The sequence below is a fragment of the Ostrinia nubilalis genome, chromosome 4 (genome assembly GCF_963855985.1).
Source record: "Ostrinia nubilalis chromosome 4, ilOstNubi1.1, whole genome shotgun sequence".
Taxonomy (NCBI): domain Eukaryota; kingdom Metazoa; phylum Arthropoda; class Insecta; order Lepidoptera; family Crambidae; genus Ostrinia; species Ostrinia nubilalis.
The window spans coordinates 1,040,303-1,065,231 of record NC_087091.1 but is presented as its reverse complement, the minus strand read 5'-3'; the positions used below and the strand labels follow the sequence as shown (position 1 = coordinate 1,065,231).

The 24,929-nt window shown below is 37.5% G+C and overlaps 1 protein-coding gene across 2 annotated transcripts in view; it reads right to left on the bottom strand.

Annotated features, from left to right (window-relative positions):
* Positions 1-1,315: 1,315 nt before the first annotated feature.
* LOC135088454 (uncharacterized) overlaps positions 1,316-24,929 on the bottom strand; it is a 41,464-nt gene continuing 17,850 nt past the window's right edge. Inside the window, exons 2-4 of one of the 2 annotated variants that reach the window (XM_063983266.1) lie at positions 5,819-6,021; positions 4,354-5,649; positions 1,316-3,513 (exon numbers count right to left, since the gene is read on the bottom strand). In XM_063983266.1, the coding sequence (XP_063839336.1) occupies positions 1,317-3,513; positions 4,354-5,649; positions 5,819-6,021 (3,696 nt within the window). In that variant the 3' untranslated portion in view covers position 1,316. The remainder of the gene's footprint in view (positions 3,514-4,353; positions 5,650-5,818; positions 6,022-24,929) is intronic. The other variant, XM_063983267.1, reaches the window with a different exon arrangement.

The window sequence follows — 24,929 nt, the reverse complement described above, 5'->3', positions numbered from 1 at the left end:
TTTATGTCTTTTTGTAGGTCAGTTTTGGACGTATTTCAGTTCGACTGACCAGTTTTACTTTCCGTGAATGTTCAGTTTATGTCTTTTTGTAGGTCAGTTTTGGACGTATTTCAGTTCGACTGACCAGTTTTACTTTCCGTGAATGTTCAGTTTATGTTAACTGAATAGCCTTAAGTTATGATTTGTGTTTATGTAGTATCTCTACTACTGTTCATGTTCAGTTAGTTAAATTAAATTTACTTAAATAAAAATGCTATACAACTCTACGAATGGCCATTGTTATTCTTTTGTGCATACCTACTTAGTTTCTTTGTCGGCAAGTTAACCAAATCACCGTTTTGGCATAATTAACACGTGGAAAGTAACGCACGTTAGACTGGCCCTCAAGCGTGAAACTACCATACGACGTAACTTGGCACTCGAATGCTCTTTACTTACCTACTTTTTATTACTTTGTCAAAAGATAATTCCCATGCCCATTATAACCTTTGATGGCAAAAGCTATTATTATTGAGTTCTTTTTAAAATTGAATGTACTTATCATTTTCATTTTCAAAGTTTTTTCTCGGGCGTGTCCCCTTTCCAAAACTACTTGTTTTTCTCTGGCTGTCAAAATATATCTAATTCAAAATTTCATCTAAATTAGTTCAGTGGCTTAAGCGTGAAAGAGTAACAAACATCCGTCCATCCTCACAACCTTTTAAATTTATATTTTACTTACTAGCTTTGCCGACGCCTTCGCCTGCGTGAAATTCAGTTTGTCACATCCCGGGTGTCGTTAAATTATGGCCTTTAAGCTATTCTTATAATACATACTGTACAGTTTTATCAAAATAATTTCTATAGTTTTTGCGTTAAAGAGTAACAAACACGCATACATCCACAATCACTGTCGCGTTCAAAATATTGGTAGTAATTAGTAAGTTTCTTGAATTTTTCATGCTGCGACAAACATCTTTTAATGATAATGATAGGTGTAGGAAGATCTATGTAGTTTCACACTAAGGTAAAATCAAACAGAACGATTAATTTTTAACAATTTATTAAAAATATTCTTAAAACCTTAAATCATGATTAGTCGAAGGCAGTGTCGTTTTACATTTTTTTTTGAGTATTTTATACTGTAAATTTTTTATTTTTTAAAATATATACAGAATCACTAGAACCAAGGTAACTCATTACCTAAATTATGCATACACACATAGTTGGTAAGTAACCTTAACATCAAACAAATCTTGCTACTTAGAGCGCTCAGTTTGGTATCATAATTATGGCAGCTTATTAATATAGTTCATTTATTATATAACCTAGATAGGTTAAAAGACAAAAGGTACGAGTGGTCGATCGTAGAAATATCCCTCTTTTTCGACGAACGGTGGTCTAGTCGTTGGAGGTGGGATGTACACTGGGGGTCTTGTTGTTGGGGGTGGGATGTATACAGGGGGTCTAGTTGTTGGGGGTGGGATATATACAGGGGGTCTAGTTGTTGGAGGCGGGATGTATACTGGGGGTTTCGTTGGTGGAGGTGGGGGTAGATATGTAGCTGGTGTTCTAAATGTCGGTGGCCTCGTAGGGGGAGGTGGAGGAGGTGGAGTCCTCCTGGTTGTAGTGGGAGGTAAGTAAGTTGGGGGTGGGGTTCTAGGAGGGGGAGGTCTTGTTGGTGGTGGCGGAGGTAGGTATGTGGCTGGGGTTCTGAATGTTGGTGGCCTAGTAGGGGGAGGCGGAGGAGGTGGGGTTCTTCTGGTTGTAGTGGGAGGTAAATAAGTTGGTGGCGGGGTCCTTGGAGGGGGAGGCCTTGTTGGTGGTGGCGGAGGTAGATATGTAGCTGGGGTTCTGAATGTTGGTGGCCTAGTGTGGGGTGGTGTAGGAGGTGGAGGTGGTGGAGTCCTTTTGGTTGTAGTGGGAGGTAAATAAGTTGGTGGCGGGGTTCTAGGAGGGGGAGGTCTTGTTGGTGGTGGCGGAGGTAGGTATGTAGCTGGGGTTCTGAATGTCGGTGGTCTAGTGGGGGGTGGTGGAGGAGGTGGAGGAGGTGGAGTTCTCCTTGTTGTAGAGGGAGGTAAATAAGTTGGGGGTGGAGTTCTAGGAGGGGGAGGTCTTGTTGGTGGCGGTGGGGGTAGGTATGTAGCTGGGGTTTTGAATGTCGGTGGTCTAGTGGGTGGAGGTGGTGGAGGTGGAGTCCTCCTGGTTGTAGAGGGAGGTAAATAAGTTGGTGGCGGGGTCCTAGGAGGAGGAGGTCTTGTTGGAGGTGGGGTTCTAGGAGGGGGAGGTGTAGGTGGTGGAGTGCGTCTCGTTGGTGGTGGAGTTGGATACGTAAATGGAATTATAGGCGTCGGATAAGTGTAACCCGTCGTTCTGAACTGATTTCTTATTGTTGTATAAACTGGAGGTCTAGTTGTTGGGGGTGGTGTTGGCCGAGGAGTTGTAATGGGGCGTCTAGTTGTAGTGGTGGTTGGAGGGGGTCGTGGCGTCGTCCGAGGCGTTGTGGGGTATGTAAAAGGAATGCTTGGGGTTGGGTAACTGTATCCAGTTGTTCTGAATGTAGCCCTGGTAGGCGGTGGTGTAGCCCTGGTAGGCGGAGGTGTATACCTGGTGGGCGGAGGTGTAGCCCTGGTAGGCGGAGGTGTATACCTGGTAGGTGGTGGTGTTGCCCTGGTAGGCGGAGGTGTATACCTGGTAGGCGGAGGTGTAGCCCTGGTAGGCGGAGGTGTAGCCCTGGTAGGTGGAGGTGTATACCTGGTAGGTGGTGGTGTTGCCCTGGTAGGTGGTGGAGTTGGATACGTGAATGGAATTTTAGGCGTCGTATAAGTATAACCGGTCGGTGTGAACAGATCTTTTATTGTTGAATATACTGGAGGTCTAGTTGTCGGGGGTGGTGTTGGCCGAGGAGTTGTAATGGGGCGTCTGGTTGTAGTGGTGGTTGGAGGGGGTCGTGGCGTCGTCCGAGGCGTTGTGGGGTATGTGAAAGGAATGCTTGGGGTTGGGTAACTGTATCCAGTTGTTCTGAATGTAGCCCTGGTAGGTGGAGGTGTAGCCCTGGTAGGCGGAGGTGTATACCTGGTAGGTGGAGGTGTATACCTGGTAGGCGGTGGTGTTGCCCTGGTAGGCGGAGGTGTAGCCCTGGTAGGCGGTGGTGTAGCCCTGGTAGGCGGAGGTGTAGCCCTGGTAGGCGGAGGTGTAGCCCTGGTAGGTGGAGGTGTATACCTGGTAGGTGGTGGTGTTGCCCTGGTAGGTGGTGGAGTTGGATACGTGAATGGAATTTTAGGCGTCGTATAAGTATAACCGGTCGGTGTGAACAGATCTTTTATTGTTGAATATACTGGAGGTCTAGTTGTCGGAGGTGGCGTAGGTCGCGGAGTTGTAGGAGGTCGTCTAGTTGTAGTGGTGGTTGGCGGGGGTCGTGGTGTCGTCCGAGGCGTCGTGGGGTATGTGAAGGGAATGCTTGGGGGTGGGTAACTGTATCCCGGCGTTTCAGAGTATCTTATTACAGGTGGCGGTGGTGGCGGAGGTGGAGTCCTGTAATTGAGAAAAAAAAAACAATTATTTTGAGTTATTGTATTATTTTTAGCGAGCGATGTTAATCTGGAAGGCATTGAAAATAAAGAGTTTTGGTATTCCATAGGAAACGACTATAAATCCCATAATCATACAAGTGCTTAGGAAAATATGTGTATAGAGCATAGAGAGAGAGAGAACTAAATGTTTCAATAACTACGTCGAAAAATCTTATTAATGCAGAAAGTAGTGTTTTCAATATAGATTCAATAAAGGTCTACTTTTTTACAGTACGAAGCGTTGGAAAAATCTTAAATTGAATTGCCTATAGTCACAGAAATGTCAGCAGCTTAATAAGCTAAAGTGGAAATGGTTAAAGCACGTGGTGCGAAGTACCGGTAACGGTTAGGAAGCAAAGTCATAAATGGAGACTGCGCAATCAAAACTACAGTAAAAGTTGAACACCTGCCTATTGAATGCCGACCTCGTAATTTAACGGAGCCCGCAAACTTTCAGGATCGAGTTAAAGTAGTGTTAGGTAAATAAATATTTTTTTCTATAATTTAATCATAGAAATCTTTATATCTTTAACATACATAAATTTTGTAATAGAATTTTAATAGTTTAAAATGTCAGTAAAGAATTCAAATAGCCAAAAATCTACTTGTAACGTTACACCGTGCACCGTACTAAAATAGTCTTGAAACTTTTTGCGAATACCCCACCCCTATTGTGAAACAATTCATGAAATCAAAATTTGATAATTAAAATTGAATGTTTAATCATCCGTAATCCGAAATTCATTCCTTGCCCACCGTGCACGAAGCAGTTCATGTTAAAATAGGATTTGTCGGTCCATACCTTATCAGAGGTGGAGACGTCGGTGGTTTAGTCGTTATGGTGAACGGTTTATTTGGGCGTTCATACACGTAGCCATCCTCGGTAGCAGGTGAATAGGGCTGTTTTGGAGAAAGGGGGGTAAGGGGTGGTAAAGTTGGAATGGAAGGAGGAAGCGGCTGGACAGGTTTTGGTGGAGGTTGAATTGATGGTATGTTTATTGGTAATCTTGGGCGCTCTACGATACTGGTACTGGAAGGAGGTGGTAAAGTTGGGATAGAAGGTGGCTGGTAAGGGTTCGGTTGATTTTGGATAGGTACTATGTTTTTCGGTAAATTTGGGCGCTCTACGTTGATGCTGAAAGGAGCTTGGGGTGGTAACGTAGGGATAGAAGGTGGCTGGTAAGGGTTCGGTTGATTTTGGAAAGGTACTATGTTTTTCGGCAAATTTGGGCGCTCTACGTTAATGCTGAAAGGAGGAGCTTGGGGTGGTAAGGTTGGGATAGAAGGCGGCTGGTAAGGGTTCGGTTGATTTTGGAAAGGTACTATGTTTTTCGGTAAATTTGGGCGCTCTACGTTGATGCTGAAAGGAGGAGCTTGGGGTGGTAAAGTTGGGATAGACGGCGGCTGGTAAGGGTTCGGTTGATTTTGGATAGGTACTATGTTTTTCGGTAAATTTGGGCGCTCTACGTTAATGCTGAAAGGAGGAGCTTGGGGTGGTAACCTAGGGATAGAAGGCGGCTGGTAAGGGTTCGGTTGATTTTGGATAGGTACTATGTTTTTCGGTAAATTTGGGCGCTCTACGTTGATGCTGAAAGGAGGAGCTTGGGGTGGTAAGGTTGGGATAGATGGCGGCTGGTAAGGGTTCGGTTGATTTTGGATAGGTACTATGTTTTTCGGTAAATTTGGGCGCTCTACGTTGATGCTGAAAGGAGGAGCTTGGGGTGGTAAAGTTGGGATAGAAGGCGGTTGGTAAGGGTTCGGTTGACTTTGGATAGGTACTATGTTTTTCGGTAAATTTGGGCGCTCTACGTTAATGCTGAAAGGAGGAGCTTGGGGTGGTAAAGTTGGGATAGAAGGCGGTTGGTAAGGGTTCGGTTGACTTTGGATAGGTACTATGTTTTTCGGTAAATTTGGGCGCTCTACGTTAATGCTGAAAGGAGGAGCTTGGGGTGGTAAGGTTGGGATAGAAGGCGGCTGGTAAGGGTTCGGTTGATTTTGGATAGGTACTATGTTTGACGGCAAATTTGGGCGCTCTACGTTGATGCTAAAAGGAGGAGCTTGGGGTGGTAAGGTGGGGATAAAAGGAGGAGGAGGCTGTCTGGTAGGAAAAGGAAGGAAGAATCAAATTTTTAATCTTCCATGTAACTTCTGAACAACCATTATTGTAAGCTATCCATGAGATGATTTAACGAGTCGAATCATCCGTTATCCCGAATTTATTGATGATCAAAGCGTGTTGAATAAGATATTGTTTTTAATATGCTTACCTCGGAGGCGGGATGTACTGCTCTTTAAAGGGTATTGAGGGCGCCGGGTAGAAGTATCCATCTTCGTCTAGGTCGGGTCGGATGGGGTCTCCGAGAATCGCGTAGTTTTGGTTTGAGTAGCTTGCTATGGCCCGGGCGGGGCGCGCGGCCTGGCAGCTGTGGTACACTGCCAGTACCAGCACAGCGATGTGCAGTGACAGCCTCTGGAAGAAGATAACGTAATTTATTTAGACTATGTTTTTTTTTTCATATTGTGACGATGAAATATAAAATATTAACGTTTTCCCGCCGATTTGCACGCAACGCTTTCAGTAAAAAAAATTGTAAAAAATCTAGTCTGCCTTAATACATATCGGAATGCTTATATTTAAATCTTATACAAAATATAAGATTTTAAATATACAAAATTAAAAATATACAAAAAATTAAACCACTTTTGATCGGTGATGGTAAAATAAACGTAATCACCAATTTGAGTATATCAACAAAGTTAATGTATTCCTAATCGATTTAAAATTCAAAAACATTTCCATCTCCAAGGATATGTAAGTGTATGTTGCAAGATTGACATTCTCTAGTACCTACTCCTATTTAGATAAAATATTTTGTGTAACCTTTGAGGTCAATAACATTAGCAAATAAGTTACTTTGACTAACTACTGTATTTTTATAAGTGTATATTTTTTTTAACCTTAAAATTGTAGACTTATACATGTGTAAATTAGCCACTTAGTTTTTTGTCCGTTAACTCTGCTAATTGTCAAAATATATTATTAAGACAAGTGGATATCGCTATTATTTTATACATTTTTTAACTATTAGTAACAAAAATTGTTAGTTTAGTCATTATGTACCAAGTACCATTAAGTGTAATATGTACCAAGTTGTGTGACTTATAACTTAACTCCTTGTTTTTTATTAAGTTTCTATGATTATTATTACAAGTTATTTAAATAATGCAACGCGAAAGTTATATTATACAAGTTGGTTCAAAAGGTCACCATAAATTAAACATTAAAGATTTTTAGACAAAAGGTTGCATTTGGAAATTGCATTTAATGTTTATAGGTCAAGGTCAAATATTTTTGACTCAACATTTATACCTATTATTTATAAATTGTTCTAATATGAATCAGTAGTAAGAATAACTGCTTTTTCCTACTCAACGATCTTGAGGAAATATTGCCCTTAATGCCAAATAATCATGATTGAAGGATTTCCATTGCGACTTTTTCTGTAAATTGACAATGTTATTACTAAAATAAATAAATTACTACATAAACACTCTAGAACTCTAACTACTGACAATTCCTGTTTATAACGTATACGTGTATATGTATAATGTAATGTATACTCATATTGTTACGGTCTATAATTCATAAAATTAATTTTCGTTTTTGTTTTTTCATTTATTGAATCCAAGCCATCATCATTAATTTCCCATACATTGAACCGCAGGTTCTTTATACATGTTATTTCCCTGCAGAATTTACATAACAAAGGTCTCGATACATGTTTATTGCGCGCGATGACAAGCCAGGCGCTCATCTAAGAGTAGGCGCACACCGTTGATTTTTCGTCGGCCGATAGTTTAGTCGGGCAGTGGATCAGTATGGGCATGTATGGGAGTGCGCACACTACGCCGACTCGTTTTAACCGATTCTTCATACAATTTAAAATCGGGCACAACACAACTATCGGCCAACTAAAAATCAACGGTGTGCGCCTACTCTAAATCAGATTTACAACACTAATCGACTATACATATCGCCAATGTATTTGGTAGACTAAACGATTCAATCCTCGTTGTATTAAAAACTGCTTTTATGACAGGCCAATTAGTTGTGCCGGAGAATCTAGAGAAGAAGCTCAAGGTGTTCTGGTAGACTTCGGTGGAATGTAACCGGGTTTGCGAGTGGTCCAGCTGTGGATAATATAGCGACGCGATATGATGATTAACTAAACATCTATCTATATTTATAAAAGCGAAAGCTCACTGATTGACTGACTGACTGACTCACTCATCACGAAATCTCAGAAACTACAAGTGCTAGGAGTCTCAAATTTTGCATGGGGGTTCCTTTTAGAACGTAGGTGCTCACTAAGAACGAATTTACGAAACTCCACTCCTAAGGGGGTATAAGCACGCGTACGGAGTCGCGGGATCATTGATCTGATCATTAATTTGAAGAATCAATTTTTGAAATTCGTCAGCCATATTTATCTAGTAAACCTTAGATTACTCAATATTTACTTATTTGAGGTAGTTGTACGTTACCAAAATTATAATTTACAAGTTATTTGCGTTAATGGGCGAGTACTTAGCTACCATTAAAAAGAATGTTACTAAAACTAAAGTGCGACGTGTTAGGTAATTAATCTTCTTCGCCTTGACTGTCCTTATCGTATTTTTCAGGTACTTTTTAACTTTCTATATATTCAAGATTAGACTGGAATCCTACTCAGGTTTTGATGCTTCTGTACAATGTGACGTTCGCATGCATTGACTGCCTTGTTCGTGTGAACAAAATAATAAATCTATGGTATTTAAAGAAAATCGTAAAAGTTGAGGGTAGTGCCAAAAATTCACTCAGGCGTAGTTGTACGACAAAACAAATAAAGATCACGGATATAGATTGCGTTCAGCGTTTACAAGAAGTGGCTACTGGCTCGATTCGGAATGGGATTCGATTATTGAATATCTGAGCAGTAAACTTCATTTGTTTGAGTCAGCTGTTGTGCATGCGGCTATTTTATAGTCATTACTATTTTTAGCATTTGAACCAATTGTTCCGTGACCATTTATGCAAAGCACATCCAGCCCTCGTGTGTTGATCGAATACTAATTTGTATTGATACGAGATCCTCAGGGAATGTGTTTTTTATGTTCGTTCATATACGACTACTAGTGGCCGCCCGCGACTTCGTACGCGTGGATCCCGTTTTACCCCTTTAGGGATTTAATTTTGCAAAATCCCGTCTTAGTGAGCACCTAAGTTCTAAAACCCCCATGCAAAATTCTTCTAGCACTTGCAGTCAAAAAATAAGTGACCTTTCACTTTTATAGATAGAGATAGATTGCAAATAATATTGCGTATATGAGCCCTCTCCCACGGCGATCCAGTTTTGCGGGATCCAGTAATGCAGGATCCTGCCCGGGACTGTCGTGTGAACACAGTGACATAAGTGTGTTTGACATTCGAATTGCGAATTCGAACGGATCGGATTTTTGCGGGACACTGCAATAGGGGTGTGAATGTTAATATTAATATAACGGTGTTTGTGTGTGTCGTGAAAGGTACTTTTAACAAGCAAATGCGGTCGTAAATACATCGAGATAATGTACTGTGTAATTCATAGCGAGCGACCGCCAGAGTTGACCCCTGCACACTGACACAACCTATGAACAAACATGGTTTGGGCAACCGTGTGTGTTTATAAGTTGTAAAATAATAAAAAAACTTTCTTGTACCTAATACTAATCGTCTTTGAAGGATAAGAAATATGGTGCAATGATCTGTGTTGCGAGTAATGTAAAATGCGCGACTACCCTCTTTTAAATTTTTATCAACGCATTTTTAGTGTGGCGGCCATTACTCGTAATTGGGTGGGGTCAGTGTAATGTGCGCATATTTAATTAAAATTAACTAATTTAAGCTGATTAATGAGTGCATATTGTGTGATGATTTGTCTATTAATGTGATTATTGTGTTGAGAATGAATTGTTGAAGTGAAACAAAGGCGGCATCATGGAAAATAAAGGTCAGCAGTGCACTAACTCCTTACGTTTTAACACTATGAAATTTTTGTGCATTGCTTCTCTTTCTTGTGGATACGTCATTCCTTTATTGTTATTATATGGTGCTTATCCATTTGTTTGATAAATTTTTATTCCATATCATATCAATGCTATTGTCTATTAGGCAGATCACCGCCTATTATTGTTTTGTCTGCTTACGCATAAGATGTGTAAAATCTCCGTAAGAGACCCGAGACGGGTTCACATAGGCACGTTTTGTGAATTCATTTGTTTATTTACTTATAGCTTTTTTATAGTACATTCATAAAAGCACAGAGGAGGTTGCATTATTTACTCCATGGTAAGAGGTCCTGTGGTAAAAAAGAGTGAAAGAGTGAGAAATTAGCGTTCCCAAAGAAGCTGGGTATAGAGAGGACTTTCTCTAAATACTGGAAATCGAATGAAACGGACCGTTGTGGCCTGGCAAAACTGTCTCATTTATCCCATCGTTTGACCACAGCGGGTATGCAATTTAATGAATTTTTCTCCGTTAAAAAAAGCACGTTTTGCGAGTAGCCTAGTCGAAAAGCGAATACGAGTAACCTAACAATATAATGAAGTGAGCAGTTAAAATCGATTCGCCACAGCACTCACAGCTGTAACCATTGCTCAACCGACTGACAATGAGGATTTGTTTGTTTATATCGAGAAAGTTGCAAGCGGAACTTAAGTAATAGGAATAAATTATGAAAAAATACAACAGGTATACCGAGAAGTCGGACTAGAGATAGGTTTCGAGTCTTACAAAAATACTTATTATGTGAGAAACAACTTTTTACCTTGACTGTACATGCTTTGTAATTTTTAACCGACTTCAAAAAAATCGTTCATCTATGATTTTTTTGTGAATATTCACTGATAACTTTGTCAATAGTAGTCTAATTTCTTTGTTTTTTTGTTTGAAGGTGGTCCAGTTGTGTCTGGTGATGGAGTGTCCGGAAAAGCATCGGAAAGGTATTTCAAATTGTGTTTTTGTATAACTTATCGGATCAGATGTTTACGTCTTGATTCAAATGCTGTTCAGCTGACACTTCGTAAGGTTAAGGAATTACGGAATAATATTATTATTGCATTGCGAATTTGGCATAAACTGTTAAGCCGTACACCTAGTATAAACACAGCAATACCGCAGACCCGCAGTTCATGTTCACAATGTTTGTATTATCATAAGCATTGTAGATTTGTATTTACGACAGGCATATCTTATTTGTAAATAAGTAGGAAATTGCTACGTCCTTTACTCAGTCCTTTGTCCGTTTGTTCACACTGAACAAACAGTTAATGATTTAAAAATTAAACAAACAATACGTTACGTTAATAATTTGAACGCCAAATGAATGATCAATCGATCATTTGTACGATTGTTGTGACTTAACCCAAAAATTGCGGTCGAAGAGGACAATGGGTGATTCTTCATCATCAAAAGTGATTTTGCGTCGGCGCAAGATCACCAATCTTCGTGACATAAGGACTACTTGACACCAATACTGTTTGCTGGCGCTAAGTATGGTCCGAGTAATGAGATAATGCGAATTTTTGAGTGATTAATATTGAACCCGTAGCTGCATTGCAGTCCACTGTATATGTAACAGTCGCTACTCTTACAAGTGTGATAAAAGAGTGGTGGCTGTTATAATTGATAGTATCAGTCGTTATTTTGCGGAAATCCTTAATATTAGATAGGTAGGTATTAAAAGGATAAACTTTTTTTTATTTGTGTTGAGCGGCTATTCTAGTTCAATAAAGTCCTAGTATCACTGCGACCGTTATCGATCTATTGTGATCGCCGCTGTTTTCCTTACAGTTCGCCTCCGAGTCCTGCATCCATTAGGAAGTGCAGTATCTTTTGGGGGGCGATATGTTTTACATCTTGTGGGCTTAGGATGTGTTGGGCTTAGGAGGATAAACTTAGTCATCATTATAATAATCAGAATACAAAATGTAAAGCGGACATTCATTCATAGGTATGTAGCTAATCTAAAAAACAAGAATTAAGTGGCTTAATTTGAAACTTATTTTAAATGTTAATGTATATGCAACCGGACCTCTATATTAAGCGTTTTAGGATGTTATGTCTTTTATTAAAAGCAGATGTGCTCTGAACATTCCCCTCGGGCTCATTTGAATATTTCAGAGTCAAATGTCAAGGTTATCTGTAACCGGAATAACAGAATTAATAGTGTTTCATAATAGTTCTGATTTATGTTTGACTTATTAGATATTATGCTAATTCTTCTTAGAATGCATCTAGTGGCTTACTATCTTCTCCTATCCATGGAAATAACAGAGATATCACAAAATTAACAACAACTCCTTACAACCAGACAGTTTCCTGAGCATAAAAGGGTTGTATTCCTCTAAGCACACCTTTCTTTACTCAAGATTTTGAGCTCTTTTATATCTGTAGAATAGAACCAGGGCAGCATAACATAGGTTCGCTTCATGGAATTGTTTAGGTGCGCTACATTTGGTGCGTCTCAAAATGACTGCGCTTAGAGGAATACCTCAAAGGGTTACCTTATCTAAATTAAAATTATGTGTAAGCATATTACTGCAAAATCGTATTTTGGTAGCGTTCAGGTTGATATGTCGTCGTCCGGATAAGAATTACCGACTTGAGTTCTACAAATTCATAGTAAACGCTTTCACTTCGTTTGTTTGTCTCGGAGGAAAAGAGCACGGCCTTACAATAACCCATAACATAAAACTAGATAAGTCAGGGATTTTCTTTTTGCCTATCTGAGAAAACCACCTTCCCTTTTGCTTGCAAAGTAACGATACAGTTAAGTACCTAAGTTATTAAATTGTTCTGTTCTGTTCTTCTGTCTAAAAGAGGTGAATAATTACGCACTATTTAACCTCCATAGAACACCAACCTCCTCCAACAAAACTATTTGATAATGATTTGTTCCGATTGGGGCCAAACACCTACTCTAATAAAAGTTTAACATAGCTGGTTGATCGAAGTATTGCATATGAATTACCTGTGCTATATTATTTTATTTAGTGGTTAAGAATTAACATTCTTTCTTAAAGGCACTGTCCCTGGCATTTGTTCGCCTTAATGTGAATTTGTTTTAGACCCTTTCAGTTTTCGACCTCATAAATGAAGGCAGGTAGCCATCCTCTAAATAAATATTTGCCTTTAAAAAGTTCAAGTACAGTCAGCGTCAACTAGATCGTGACACACAAAGTTGCCAAAAAGTTCGCAACTCGTATTTATTACTAATGGAATAAGGATGTCAACTTTTTGACCACTGTGGGTGTCACTAGCTGTTTGCCGCTGACTGTACGTTATCGTTCGTTCGTTCGTTTCAGCCGAATTACGTCCACTGCTGGACAAAGGCCTTCTCCAAGGTTTTCCACAATGAACGGTCCTGCGCTACCTTCACCAGATCGTCGGTCCACCTAGTAGGAGGCCTGCCCACGCTACGTCTTCCAGCCCGTGGTCGCCACTCGAGAACTTTTCTGCCCCAACGGCCATTGTCTCTACGAGCTATGTGCCCCGCCCACTGCCACTTGATTTTAGTAGCAATCTGCGAGCTATGTCGGCCACTTTGGTTGTACGTTATCATCGGCTTCATACCATATCGCGGTATTACTTTAATAAAAGTTAAAAATCAATTTCCCCAACAACTCAATAAACAATTGCGATTTTACTTCGAGTCGTACATATTAATTCTTAATGACACAGATAACATCTATACCCTTGTCGTTAAATCCGTAGTGAAGTATCTGACTCAATTTTACCGTCGCCTGGTGTCATCATGGGCACTATATTTGGTCCGCGGGACCTCATCGGTTCACCTTGAGGTTTCACAACCGATACGTCTTTTGTTATTATGAGTTTGGTAGCAAGGAATGTAATTTAATTAACTTTTGTTGTAAATTGATATCCAGTGACTGTTTACGCTGATTAAAGTTCATGGTTATTGTTGTTTTATCAATTTATTGTTATTATTTGAATATAGGTACTATATTGCCCTCCATTTCCCTTTTCTTTACAAAAGGACAAAATTGAAGTTTTTTGCTAAGCTGTTAGTAGGCATGACCTGCTGAATTGCTGATAGTTTTTTATGTAGTTATAGTTCAAAAATCTAAATCAAAAATATTTATTCAATTTAGACCGTCAATATTTATTCAATTTAGACAGTAAAATATGAACGTCAAAATATAGTAAATAAAAAAAGGTAGCCCTTAAGGGGCACTTTACATGTATCCTTATTTTTTGGGCCCTACCAGTTGCTAAATATGTTGCAGTTATAATATGCTGAATTTGTAATTGTAACAACTTAATTAACCGAATGTATTGTGTAGGTAAATATATTAATTAGGAATAGGATGATTTATACAATAACATTGTATAATAAATAATTGTTACCGCATCCTATCACAATTTAAAGGAGCGAACGTTATCGTCATGAAATATGAACTAATCTTGAACTTGTAAGCTGCTTTATATGCGGTGATGAGCTTAATGGACGAACCGGCTCGGACCAGTTCAGGTGACATAACCTTAAACTGAGACAGGTATCTCCACTTTTGTGTTAATTATTATTGACAATTTAGAATTTTGTATCAACAGTCAGCTGAATTAGATCGCTATCATTGTAATGGCTCATTTTTATTACTAGGTCGATGTTACCAATGAAAATCTTTGGTCGTCATTATGGGGCGGGGAAGTGAGGTCCCTTCCTTCGCATAATGTTTTTACAAGTAATATACTTTGCCATATTTTTTTCGCATAAATTGCTAAAAATATGATGCTAATAATTTTATACAAATGGATAGAAAACCGGCGGGAGATGAAATAGCATGCGTTGAATGTAGAAATAATATCAAATCAAATCAAAAAATATTTCTTAGAAAACTTTATTTTCCCAAATGTGAGCCATATTGCATCGGTGACAGATATCTACCGCATCCTTAATGAAAGCCAGAACCAACAAAGAAAATGGCTCATAATAACGTTTATCACACATATTTTACTAAGCTCATTTGCATTTCTAAATATTATTTCGTTTTTTTGCTCATCTTTCCTCGCTATTAATAAATTCTACATTCAATGTCAGGTTTGAGTTGAGATTGGGTTTTAGAGTTTTTTCAACCTTGACATATTGGGATTGGAATCCTGTGGCATTACTCTGATTAATAGAAAGATAATGCAAATCCGGGTTACGCTTTTCTTTGAACTAAAGTAACAATGGATAATAATAGGATATAGGTAAATATAATAATTGGTAATATTATAGGATTACTAACTATGCGATTGTGTAGCTTTGGTAATAACAGACCGTAACTTAAAACCGTTGTAGAACTACCCACTCATAAATTTAAAGTAGGTACATAATTATTAAAAGCGCTTTAATGAAAAAGGGCTACTATAATGTTGATAATTATATCGTATAAAAGATAAAAATGTTTGGAATGTTGAATGTATAACTATTGTGTATTTTAAAGACTTTTTAAACCCTTGAAAAAGAGGCTGACAATAGCGACTGAGTTTCTTGCGCTGCTTCTTCTCAGCACTGGCCCATTTATTGTCCCGAAGCAGTGATAGGGTTAATACTAGAACGTGTAAAGTTTTTTAAAAGCCTGTTTATAAAAATCAAATGACTTTTATGAGTTAACACAAACTCGACTCAAATGTAAATATTTACTGCCCGCAATAACATTTCAGCATTATTATTGACGAATAAAAAGTAAAAAAAAAAATGTAAAAGTATTTTATTTGCCAACAAAAGAATTACAGTTTGTTTATCTAGCGGCTGCTGCACTAAGCTGTACTTGTGTCGCGGAAGTGTGTGTAAGAAGACATAATTGATTGGTCAACTCTATTTGTTATTTGTGATCATGTAAAGATTCAGCCAGTAAGTAAATTAGAAACAGAACAATAGTCATGTTGTCCTCATCTTGCTGAGTTGGCCTTTTGGGTGACCTGTTGCACACGGTCATGTCAACAAATTTAACGTTTTATGTTTTGAAAGTCTTGAATTGGATAAATTGAGGTCGTCTTAGATACATATTCTTCAGAAGCTTAGTATTGATTAGACAGTTAATTGCTGGAGATTGTCTTAGTTTTGTAACGCGATTGCGTGTGGCTCGTAAACTTTTCAGTCTTCTAGTTAAATATCAACTATTCTTGTATGTGATGTTTCTTCATAGTCAATACTGTATAATGCCATACCTATTTGTAATCCTCTTGTTTTTGTGCATATTTCAAGTGACTGGATATAAAGGGTATCTATCTATTTAACATTTTATCAGATTAGTACTAAAAATCCTCTCAAGTAAAAGTTACAGGCGTTATTAGCAAAGTAATTCATGTTTATACACATGTATAAAAATGTAGGTGGCTGACTGCAATGTCGTAAATCATGCATAATGAGGAAATTATAACCTCTATTATGTATTTTGTATTTTAGAGTTGTGATTTAGAGCTGCGGGTGCATTTTATATTAAATCATGACCAATTCCACCTTTGCATGTCTAGGAATTCATGCCAAAGTCATAAGGTTATTATTGTTGATATTTTACTGTCAACTGAATTAATAATGCCAGTGATGTTTGAAATAATATAAAACAATTTTTGTTTCAATATGTCAGAATAACAAAAAAGCAATATGGCCACTACCATATTATTATTCTGTGCCACTACCAACTAAATAATTAATGTCCTTACTTGATAAATATTTTGTTAATAATGATGCTTATTGAGTTTAGCAGCTACGTCACTATTTATTGAGCATCATAATTGCTGGTACTTACGCCTACATGGATGTTCAGATGTTCTGATCAACATCTAAGGCTGCGCGTAAGCAAAGTTCTTTCGTTGCTGCTGCTTCGGTATTCCTAACAATGCAAATTCAACCGTAGCGTTTAAACTACAAGGTACATTATTATTCGTCACCCAAAAATCCCTTGCCGTTCCGTCCCGATAAACGCAGTCCACAATGCGCAAGAGCATCGGCATTTCAAAGCCGATAGATTCGTCACTATTGACATTGACACTTCAACAAACGACAAGCCATTTACGAATAGCTTTTGTATAAAGTCCCTGTCAAATTATTGCTAGTAGATGACAGCTACGTGACATGTGGTAGCATCATTCATTATGCAAGTCGCTAAAGATGGCAAGTCACATTTGAATTAAAATATTTTGATGATTTTATTAATTCTTGTAACTAGTATTCTTGATGCTTGTAATTTGTCTCTGGTTAGAATAACATATTATCCAAAGTCCTAGAGCCATATTAGCAAGTGTGCCAGAGCCATATTCCCAATAAAAGTGTCATTAATAAAATTAAATGCTTATTGTAAACACGACATTCTTGCCAAAGGACTCAACGACATTTAATACGCCATTCACAAATCCACCCACTCAGCTGTCATCGCATGTTTATTGATTTGAAACGGATTCTACAAGATCTTCATACAATAGACTTATGTCCGGTAAGCCCAATTTCAATGAGCAGCCTTACGTGTAGAATCTTGATGAGCGTCAGATTATTTATGCCCGTTTTCACCATCAATCCCTAATTTTTAGGTGACCCCTATGAAAACAAAATTCCTGTTGTGTTACCATAGCGATCACTTAAAAATTAGAGATTGATGGTAAAAACGGGCAATAGTCTCTTTTGCAAGAAGGCGTCTTTTTCAGAAGAAGAGAATTTTGCGTATACTCTCCACGATTCGCGGTGGCCAGATGAATCGCTTATAGAGTGGCCTTATATTCGTGTATTTTTAGAATTTGTTTTTAATTTATTATAGAATTTATCTTCGCTTTATCGAGCTTTAAATTAATGCGTCGCAAACTGCCTGCCATTTTTTATGACCCGTGTAGATAAATTAATATTCAGATTAAATAATTTGCTCTATTGCGAATTCACTTAAACGGTCGTATTTCAATTCAACGAACATCGTTAATATTCATTTTGTTTATAAATAAAATGTTCATGATTTTTTAACAACACATGATTGAGAAACATAACTCGCTTAATTTGGACAAAAACTGGAAATTCAAACTTGTAGCATTTTCAAGAGCTGAATCTGCTCGTGGAATAACATATTATTTTATTATGTAATTCGATACGTTCATAATAAGAAAGAATCTTCATCAAATATTGAATGTTCGCTTCGTTAATTGCTGTCTACTTAATTGGATAATGAGATCCCCGTCGACTAATTACTGCTATTAAACAGATACTTGAGGAAGGGAGGAAATTAATGGTAAAGCGCAGACCACACACTAGAAATATCTCCCAAATATTTTTGGGTTTTCCAATACAGGATGTCAGTCGTTTGCAAAATTGCACACTAAGGTTGAGTTGCACCACCTAACTTTGACCGTAACTATAATGATAACCGGTGTATTTTGTATGGAGTTTGACAGATTTTTGACGTTTGACAAAGTTAAAGTAAGATGGTACAACTCAGCCTAAGGCTAGCCGCAGACTACAGACTTTTTGTCGGCTGAAAGTGCGCACATTGGGTCGGCCGATTCTTCATACAAATTAGAATCAGACTCAACTATCGGCCGTCTAAAAGTTTGTGGTCTGCAGCAGCTGCAGTCTGAAAATTGCCATTTTTATTCTCACTGTTAATGCAGTTTCTGTAAGTGACTCAATATTTAAACAAAAAATACATAAACTTTTACAGGATTCCGCATGATCGGTTGTTATTACATAACTCACAGCAGATAACGCGACGTTGGCTCAGTTGAACTCTTGACCGACATCCTTGGGCGAAGGTAAACTTGGCCTATCAGCATTCTTTCGTTCACAAGTAATTTATACGTCAATATTGTCATCATTCAAAATAATCTAAAGATTCAATGGTACTAAGTTCATGAATCACCGTTCAAATACTTTTTTTGGAAATATTTGCATATAAAGGCTTTATTTTTTATTGTATTGCAAAAAAAATCGTTGTAACAAAATAGTAATGAGAGTGCAATGATGAATAATAAGTAATATTTTTTTTTAAATATTTTTTTTATGCTAGACAAGGCAGGTATTTAAACGCAATTGCACCTGGTGTTAAGTGAGATGCAGTTAATAGTGCACAGTCCACGGGACATCTCTATATTTTTTTAAATATTTACCTACTAAATCTGTTTGTTATCTGGCCAACAAGAAACTTTGGGTTTTCTAGGGGCCATTGAAATAGTAAAAAAAATACAATAAATTAATCGAACCTACTTAATAGTGACCAAGTACAAAATGGCAATAACGTAACGATGATAAAGACACTCCCGACAAATCGAAGTGGACAGACGACTTGATCTGTTGTCAACCTGATGCGCATTCACGTAGAGACCGTGTTATAACATAGCTCAGTCACGAACTTGACCTCACGGTTCATAATAGGAACATAGATATATTTTGAACTAGCTTTCGCCCGCGGTTTCGTTACTTGAAATTCAGTCTGTCACAGTAATGCCGACTTACTTAACATTTATCGTTGTAATTTGACCATTTACTTAATCCTACTAATATTATAAATGCGAAAGTTTGTTACTTTTTCACGTAAGAACACTGAACGGATTTTTATGAAATTTTTACAGTATTATTATTTATTCATCAGAATAACATAATATTATATGCTATAATTTATAACGGTCAGTGGCAAGCTAAATTTCACGCAGGCGAAGTCGTGGGCAAAAGCTAGTATCGCTGTAATTATATTAAACACTTGATTGTTTACGAGAGCCAAACTATTTTTTATCTATTTTTAAAACAAGCTAAAGTAAGTTAAGTTCTTGAAATAGTTTTGAAAGCTACAGGGAAGCTCTTGGCCGGTATCTCATCTGATGGAAAGCGATGACCAGACTTCAACTATAGAGGAACAGCGGTACCTACACTCGTATACCTTAGTGTACGCGATCGCTTTCGAAATGTTTTTAATTAACATATTTGTGTCCTTTTTTAAAACGCACTTTTTCTCTATATTTGGCTCTACATCCCTAAATTTTTCACTAACTTTTTTAAAACATGAACAAAAAAAAATTGGAAATAGAGTTTAAAATAGCTATAACATAATAAACTTGGAACCAGTATTGCTTTTTAATTATGAGATTCCTTACAGAACTAGTTTTTGATTAATTTATTGGCAGACTTCATTAATACTGGAAATAATAAATGTCTAGGAATTTTTTAAACAGGTATTATGTCATTTGACATTTGCAATTTTTTTAACTTTTATCTTGACAGGTAGTTAGGTCGTTGAACTCATAAATTCTCGCGTAGCTAAAACATGGAAAAACCGACTTAAAATATTACAATCAAAGGAGAAATAAAGAAAACATTCAAATACCGATAAATTGTGCGATAAATGATATATCGACGATGGAACATGTTTAAATGCTTTAATGGTTAGTATGAGATTTCAACAAACTTGATGTTATACAAAAAACGAAAAATACATCGATAAAATATTACATTACTTTTATGTCAGTAAGAAGACATTAATACTTCGTCATGTTTACTGATGATTTCCTGTCTACATTGAAACCTTAAGCAAATCATTATTTATAAATAATTACAATAACATCTTCAACCGCCAAAACGAGATCAATTTAAAAGTTCAAGTTCAAAATGTAAATAATTGAATAATTTATTTTCTGACACATGATTAACATTTATATAAAAATAGTTTTAATGGTATGTCTTACCAATGATAAAAAAATAGTTTTAATGGTATGTCTTACATTAAGACTCATAAAGTTTAATTTAGTGTTTAGGAAGCGGCAGAATCCGTAACATTCTTCCGCGTCAAGACAGTTCTGCCTCCACAGCAACCTTTGACATAATATTTGTATGGGCGGTCGCCAGACGCTCTATTGACATTGAATCGTAGTTATATTTAGTTGTGTTTGTAATTAAATGGTCACCTTCGAAGATGATTGAGGCATGGCGAAGTCATCGAAACAATTATCTGGAAAATTTATAATTTGTATTTGTCCTCTCCGTTTCGATTCCGATGCCACCAAACAATTGGATCAAATTCAAATAGTTTATTCAGTACATAGGCCCTTTGTAGGGCACTTATACACGTCCCAAATACCTATAGCTTGCCCTACCACTACTTCGGCACAACGTATGGGCTGGTGCTGAGAAGTGGCGAAAGAAACTCAGTCACTTTTGTCGACTTGATCATCATTCTTATATGATGTAATAATGAAACATTTTTAAGTGCCCATTATGCAATCGCCAAATAAGTTTTATATTGAGGTAAAGTTTGATATATCGACTGCTTAAAAAGCTTGAGAATACAAGTGAAGATTAAGAGTAGGCGCACACCGTTGATTTTTCGTATCGGCCGATAGTTTAGTCGGGCAGTTGATCAGTATGGGCATGTATGAGAGTGCGCACACTACGCCGATTCGATTTGGCCGATTCTTCATAAAAATTAAAATCGGGCACAACTATCGGCCAACTAAAAATCAACGGTGTGCGCCTACTCTTAATCTTCACTTGTATTCTCAAGCTTTTAAAATACGGTCAGCTTATGAACTTTGTGGTTTCGCACAATCTTGAGTCATTTATGGACCCCTGAACTATCACTTTTGTTAACCTTCGGCAGGCAACACTTTTTTTGTATACGTAAAAGGCAACAGGGGTGACCAGTCACCCCACAAATATAATTTGAAATAAAATAGCTTTGTAATGAAAAAACAAACTTATTAATGATTAGATCTATTACTTTGTTTCATTATAAAACTAAAAATGCTTTCATTTAACAGTTTATATATTTTTAATAAATTAATTTTTAACATATAGCACAGTTAAAGCAAATATCTTTTCGATTTTCAGGGCATGAGGGTAGTTGACATTTTATACGAGATGTCATAACTTTTTTGTTCAGTTTTCTTTGACACAGCACTCACCTTGCCTGCTTCTATAACTTTGCTGAAGGTGCACCCTCAGGAGGTCCCGAGTTCATATTTAGAATGCCATGTGTAATTGCTCTATAATTCTCGCATCTCTCGTAAGAGTTATATATTATATAGTATATTTCGTCGAGGTGTTTGACTCCAAGGTGATGAAACCAAGAAGACCAAACATGTCTGTTCTTACATAGTAGCACATTTTGTTTGAATTGTGCTAGTAGAACGTCATCGTCGTAACAATTTTCGCTATTGGAAATAAAGTATTCCTCCTCTGACTGAACTGAGATTATTGTCTTCAATTTTAGAAATCTTATTATCATCTGAGCAGCATTTATCATAGGAATTGACATCAGCAAGTCCATGAAAGTATTTTTCGATTTGATCATCCGAAAACAAAGCCATTTTTACTCCAAAACCAACCATTTACTTTAGCAACACGAAAAAATAAAGTATACGTAAAAGGCAACAGGGGTGATGAGTCACCCCAACAGTGTCAAAATATCAAAAACATGAACCTAACGCGATATGTTGACGCATGCGACTGATAGCTCTCCCTCCAATTAGAGAATAGACCAAACGACAGAAAGACACAACAACTGCAACTAAACGTATGAAGACATTTTTGAACTAGTGGGGTGACTGGTCACCCCTGTTGCCTTCCGAAGGTTAACGTAACGGTAAAATTGATTTACAACAGCAATTAACAAAATATTATTATGATTCGGTGATTCTTAGAACCAAACTCATTCATATGCGATGAGCGATTTTAGGAGATTCATGATGCTTTCATGGCCTTTTATAGAATACATACGTACGACCTTATGATCATTTACCTACGCAAAAAGTGTGCTTAGATTATCCGATTACCTATTATGTAGCTCTTAATTTTCTTAAATTACAATCAAAATAAACTAGGATAGGAATGCCAGCCAGCCTTTGCGGGTTCAATACCGCTAGGGACAAAAGTTTACATAGCTTTTGAACATCATTTTGACACATACGTATATAAAACAAGACTATGTATGTAGAGACTCGTATATTTTTTTAGTCTAAAATTAGATAATAAAAAAAAATGATTTTAAGAATTTATGAATTGATTATCATTATTTACTGTAGTTTTTATGCTAATTTAAGTGTGTTCTGCTTATCCAATGCCGTAAGTGACGTATTTATCAGGGTATTCACAGTAATATGTCAGCCGTCAAGGCCTCCGACACAAAACTCTCGGTAGACCCATCGATTTGGTAACTTCCCAATGATCATCTTATGAAACATCATGAATCACATTATTTCGCTGCTGCAAACTCATTTTCGGTTATTGTCATTAATGTACCTTATTATGATAAACGTAAAGTTGAATATAAAATTGCAATGTTTTGGAAAATTCGGAATCTAAGGCTGGGTTCAGATTGGTTAAATTTTGTTACAAGATTCTATTCACACGCAATGTAGACTAAAAAAATCTACACGCAATGTAGATTTTGGTATATTAGGCTTTTATATTTTTTAACTTTAATTGTCTATCCCGCATGTTATGTACTTCTTTCATTTGTTCTTTGACTGATTTTGGAGCGTTTAATTCGTTTAAGATGTTAGTCTGTACTCGACCTAAGTTTTCGTAATTTTTACGTCAGGTACTTACTGTAGGGTTGACCTTTGGCTCACCTGATCGATAGTAATTAATAATTTAGCGCCATACTTGGCGTCTGTACAAAAATGGACAGATCACGTAATCGGAATACACTCGTCCAAATTGATTTGAGTTTCAATAAATGACGTGTTTGTGTTGCACAAGTTTACGCATTTAGTCGAAAAGTTAAGAGTATCTTTGGACTTCACATAATTGCTTAAAAGTTTTTGCATGTGTAAAATGGCATTTTGACGTAATAGATATAACTCTTAGCTGTGTGTACACTTCACGCACGTTCTTATGGCATATATGTATTATATCTTTGTATGTACCATACCTCCCACTAGGTGGACCGAGGATCTGGTAAAGGTCGCGGTTCGAATTCGATTCGACGATTCGATGTACCATAGCCCTATAGTTTTGTCGACGATTGCCAAAGATAAGCAACCTACGTCGTGGTTACGAGTGGGTGGGTGACCAGTCCGGTCATATTCCGTGGCGTTTGTCGCAGGCCTACTGATCTCTGTGTTTTGGAAAGCCGTTAAAAGTTGAAAATTATAAATAACTTGAAAAAATCGAACTGCCTAAGGCAGGAATTGAATCCACGACCTTCCGCTTGCCGGGCGACTGCTCTTCCAACTGAGCTACTTAGACACTGGATGAACCCGTCGAAATTTTCTAGTGTAATACGCTGTTAGGGCCAGCGTTTGTTTCATCAATGTTGGATATGTCAACGTGAAATTGTGAACTCTGTCAGTTTATAATATAACGCGTTAGATTGTAAACTAACAGTGGGTTAGGTTAGGTTAGATTGTAATTTAACTACGCCAGATTATTATCTGACGGAATTCACAATTTTACGGTGACAGATATACACCTACCCTTAAAAGTTAATTTTGACAAAATCCTAGTCAGAAGCCTTTTAGGGAGTTTTATACCATCTAATAAGGGTGACCACTTCGTTCGTTTCAGCCGACCACTTATCTTAAACATAACCATAATCGTGTTAGCATTTCGGGAATTAATAGAGCACGCATACTGCATTCTAAGTGACTTGAAATTAAACTTTTACCATAAACATGCCAAAGGTCAGACGCATCATTTACAAACACAGTTTTGGAAATATCTACAAGAACTACCCACTGACCTACTCCTCGTTAATCCGTACGTGAGCAAACTATGTACAATCGGCAGTACATCAGAAACATGTTGTTGGAAAATAGAATCTATTACAACTGCATAAGATGCTACAGTATTTAGCTTGATGTGCCTTCGTCCGTACAGTGACAGCTGAACAATGACACTGATGCTGAGCAGGCTCGATGTGATTAGCAGGTCAATCCGCTTGTAAACATAGCCGATTTCACAACTGACAGCTGAGCCGTCTTACCTATGCTCGTGTGGTCTTCACTGGCTGGTACAGTCGGCTACACAAGGGCCTTCAAGTCTGCGGTCCTTAAGCACTCCTTGCAACCGAACTCCTTATGTTGACATCAAACTATGTCAATTAAACACGGTGGCCTGCATCAAATATTGTTAGTGAAACCTAAAGTAAAGTAGGCTCAAAGTTGATAACATAAACTTATTATTACATTGTAACAAAGAAGTGTTACGAACTTTTTGGCTACTTTGGATGTCACTAACTATTTGACGCTGCATACTGCTACTGTATGCATGTTCAAAAAAGAATAACTAAATACAATCAACATTTTTTTAATTATAGAAGCAAATCCATAAAAAATCATCAGATCGTTTCTGTCCGCGATTGTTCTCGCGGCTGACCGAACAAAGC